The sequence below is a fragment of the Hydra vulgaris genome, chromosome 03 (genome assembly GCF_038396675.1).
Source record: "Hydra vulgaris chromosome 03, alternate assembly HydraT2T_AEP".
Classification (NCBI taxonomy): domain Eukaryota; kingdom Metazoa; phylum Cnidaria; class Hydrozoa; order Anthoathecata; family Hydridae; genus Hydra; species Hydra vulgaris.
In genome coordinates this window covers 47,512,501-47,517,500 of record NC_088922.1, presented here as the reverse complement: position 1 = coordinate 47,517,500, position 5,000 = coordinate 47,512,501, and the positions used below count along the sequence as shown (strand labels likewise).

The window sequence follows — 5,000 nt, the reverse complement described above, 5'->3', positions numbered from 1 at the left end:
TATATATATTTGCAAAAAGGAGTGATCAATGTTCTTAAAAGAATAATGTATTTTAGTCGTACAAGTCTAAAGTGTAAACTAATATGAACCAACCTTGTAAGTGTGCAAGAGTTATTGCTTTTGTATATATATTTTACATATATATGTATATATTTTTATGTGCATATGTATAAAATATGATAAATATTAAAATATTGTTATACAGAATGTATTTAGCAGATAGGAGAAGACATACTTTTTAAATGTTGTTTTAGATATTAGGGTGGCTCTAAAAACAACATTTTTTGAAAATATCTGTTGGCACCCCTTAAATGTGTTTTATGTCATAATATAAAAATGGACTTATATTTTTGAATAAAAAATATTTTTAGGGGTTAAGACTCTTCAAACAGTCACCTTAAAAAATACTATAAAAAAAGATTTATTTAAAAGCATATTATTTTGGGTCTGAAAAAAAAGAACCACAATTATATAAATTATATAACTTATATGAAATTTTATTTCATATTTAATTACATTGTATACCCCAATATTTAATCAAAAAATAATTATTTACCTTAAAACATTACCAATATACTGAGAGAGGTTTTGGAATGTTTGTTTAATATAACAAATATTGCAGTTTGCATAGTGGAATTTTAAAATAAAGTAAAATCTAATTTTTTTGCAAGTTTTTCTTTACAAATCTGTTTTATTAAATTGGGTTTTTTTGTTGTAAACATTTATAAATTAGACCTGTTACCAAAAATGGACCCTCAGTATATATACTGCAACACAGAGGCATTGTTACAGTTGTCTAAGTTTTTTTAGTAGAAGAGTGCAGTTTTAAGTTTATTTAAATTAGGGTTTTATCAGCACTCTTTAACTTTAATTTTTTTCAGCACTCTCCTAAACTAAAACTTGAGTGGTGGTAATTTTAGACCATAGATTCAGCCCGCAAATTTGGGTGATAATTTTTAAATTGATAAGTAAATCTGAGACAATTCTGTATTATATATAAGCATATATTATACTATATTATAGCTTGAATGTATTTATAATGTTATATATAAGCATATATTATAGTATATTATAGCTTGAATATATATTTGTATCATGTTATATATATAAATAAATATATATGAATATCTATATATATCTATATATGTATATATATATATATATATATATATATATATATATATATATATATATATATATATATATATATATATATATATATATATATAAATATATATATATATATACATATATATATATATACATGTACATATATATATATATACATGTATATATATACATGTTTATGTATATATGTATATATATATATATGTATACATATATACATATACATATACATATATATATACATATATATATATATATATATATATATATATATATATATATATATATATATATATATATACATATATATATACATATATATATATATATAGTATATATATACATTATATATATATACATATATATGTATGTATATATATACATGTTTATGTATATATGTATATATATATGTATACATATATACATATACATATATATATATATATATATATATATATATATATATATATATACATATATATGTATACATATATATATATATATATATATATATATATATATATATATATATATATATATATATATATATATATATATATATATATATATATATATATATATATATATATATAAATCAGAGATGCAGAGTCCCAAAAGGACTCCGGCTTTATATCTCTATTTTTTCCAAGTCCGTAGCAACCAGAAGCTCTACACATGTTTGTTGACTTACCTGCTATAAGTAAAAAATTCATGAGATTTAATGAATTGAAACTTATTGTTTTTAAGCCCAGAGTCCTGGAGTCCCAGAGTCCTTGCCGCCATTATACCTAAGAATTCTGGGTTCAAAAAATGATTGTTCCTCTTACCTAAAAGTTTTAACTTTTTTCCTATTAGTAGTCCATAAACTTATTTGTATTTTTAGAGCTCCTCGATACCAAAAACTCGGAAGAAGTAATCTTTTTGTGCCTTTCATATTCGGAAATTTAGGAATATTTCATATTCCTTTATGGGACTCCGCATCCCTGATATATACAAATAAATATTTTACTTTATATATATATATATAGTAATATATATATATATATAGTAAACTGTATATATATATTACTATATATATATATATATATATATATATATATATATATATATATATATATATATATATATACTAATAATTACTATATATATATATATATATATTACTATATATATACATATATATATATATATATATATATATATATATATATATATATTAGTAATATATATATATATATATATATATATATATATATATATATATATATATATATATATATATATATATATATATATATATATATATATATACTAATAATTACTATATATATATATTGCTATATATATATACATATATATATATATATATATATTAGTAATATATATATATATAGTAATATATATATATATATATATATATATATATATATATATATATATATATATATATATATATATATATATATATATATATATATATATATATATATATATATATATATATATATACATATATATATATAATTATATAAATATATATATATATATATAAATATATATATATATATATATATATATATATATATATATATATATATATATATATATATATATATATATATATATATATATATATATATATATATTATTCCCAACTTCACTATTAGGTTGGTCGCTTGTGTCTTTGTTGTGAGCACAATAGAGACAAGAGCTCCTTTGAGCAGCAGGCATATATTTGTAGGAAAGTGAAAGAGATGTAACGATGGTGGAAGAGAGACTCAAGCTTTGTAAATAATGCAGGTCAAGCTATGTTTACAATGTGTTTTTGGATCTTATCTAAAAGAAAATCATTTAGAGAGAATTAATAAATTATTAATTGAGCCAACATGACAGCATCTTCATTTTACATTATGAGTTTTTTTACTGATTCCATTTTCTACAAACCAACTGTTGAGTTTATTTTGTGATTAGTAAAAAATTATTTTTAAATAATTTTTTACTAATCACTTAAATTTTTAAAAAACAAAAATTCTAAATTTTTAAAAATTCAGAAATTTTTTTTTCTACTTCTTTTGTTTTTATACTTTTTTTTGAACTTTTAAATTGTTTCAGTCCTGTTTTAGTCTTTTTTTATTTCAATCCTGTTTTGTCGTTTCAGGCTTGGAACCTTTCAGTTATCTCTCAGTTTAGTCTCATTTTGGTCCAGTATATTTCAGTGTAGTTGCATTTTTTTTGCTTTTAAATCCTGTTTTAGTCTTTATCTATTAACTTTGTTCAGTCTAGTCTACTTTTAGTCCCTTTTTAGTATTTTCATGTTTCAGTTCTGACTTCTTTTAGTCCCTGTTTCATATTTTAATTTTTTTTTTATTCTAAGCTATTAAAAAAAAAAAAAAAAAAGCTTAGAATAAAATTCACTATTTTTCAATGTCACAATGAAAGATTCATTGAATGACTGAATAAATCTCATCTATTCTAGATGCAAAATTTAAAAACTTTAAAAGATATGTTAGATCCATTAAAATCTCAATTGAAATCTAAAATTTAACTCTTTTTTAAGATGGATTGGTTAGTCTCATATTCATTTAAATAATTTTGTAAAGGATTTTTCTATGGACCAATATTATGGCTATTAAAGAATTGAAGCTATTCAGCTAAAGTGGATTGGCCCTAAGCAACCAGGACTTCTGAAATTAACCTTGCATTGTTATTATTATTGTAAATAATTATGACAGAAAAATAAATAACTTGTAACATACCAGATTGCTAGATAGAATTTGTTTCATTATAATAGGTTTTATTATTTCACCATGGTCTTCAAAGTTAAAGCAGCCCAAAAAACTTCTTAAATTTGTCAAGTTTGTATTGTAGAAGAATATATTTTAGTTTTAAATCAACTTTAACAGTTGTTAGCAGACTATTCCCTTTTGCTTTTTAAAAATTGTTGTGTTTGTATCAAAGTATGACACTCAATAATAAGTAAACCCCCTAATAATAAGTAAACACCCTAAAGATCAGTAAACACCCTAATGATGAGTAATTAAAAGAATAAAAAAAAAATACACAAATTTTCTTAAAAAAAAAATTATGTATTTGTCTTTATAAGTTCATTTGCTAACATATTTTGATCTTCAAGATCATTTTTAAAATAGTCAATTTACATAAGGGTTGCATAAAGACAGAATTTAAGGTTTTACAGTACAGATTGTTATAAAGTCTGATACTAGTTCACTGTGTTAATGTTGTCTAATGTACAATTTTGTTGTTTTTAATGATTGAAATACATTCTTTGTAAAAACTAAAAAATTAATGAAAATAGTACTTGCATTATTGGTAAGTAATTATTCTAAAAACTTTTTTTTGAATTATAATAATAAACTAAGTTAAAAATAATGATCATAATGATGATGATAGTGTTGGTAGTGATGATGACGATAATGATGGTGATTATGATGATAATGATGGTGATGATGATGATAATGATGACAATAATTGTAATGATGATGGTGAAGGTGTTGATATTTAAAACAGGAAATCTTGTCATTATTTAACCTTACTTAGTACCTATAAAAAAGCCTTTAAAAGACTTTAAAAATTTATAGCTGACTTGATGATAATGATGATGATTTTATTTTTATTAGTGCACACCACTTCATATGGCAATTCATGGAGGCAGTAAAACTATAACAAAGTTGCTTATAGAGAATGGTGCAGATGTTTATGCAAAAGATGCTGAAGGGGAGGGGCCTATTCATTATGCTGCTGCTATGAATCAAGGAGAGCTAATTATTTTACTAACAAAAGGAGGTAAATAAAATAGAAGTGAAAAAAATAAAGAAATATAAATTTAAAGACAGTAGTGTCCAAAATTGCCA

General features: G+C 21.1%; 1 protein-coding gene across 1 annotated transcript in view; it reads left to right on the top strand.

Moving 5' to 3' along the window:
- Nucleotides 1-5,000, top strand: part of LOC101237623 (uncharacterized) — a 100,591-nt gene that overhangs the window by 6,756 nt on the left and 88,835 nt on the right. The window contains exon 4 of the mRNA XM_065794522.1: nt 4,767-4,932. Coding sequence (XP_065650594.1) covers nt 4,767-4,932 — 166 coding nt within the window. The remainder of the gene's footprint in view (nt 1-4,766; nt 4,933-5,000) is intronic.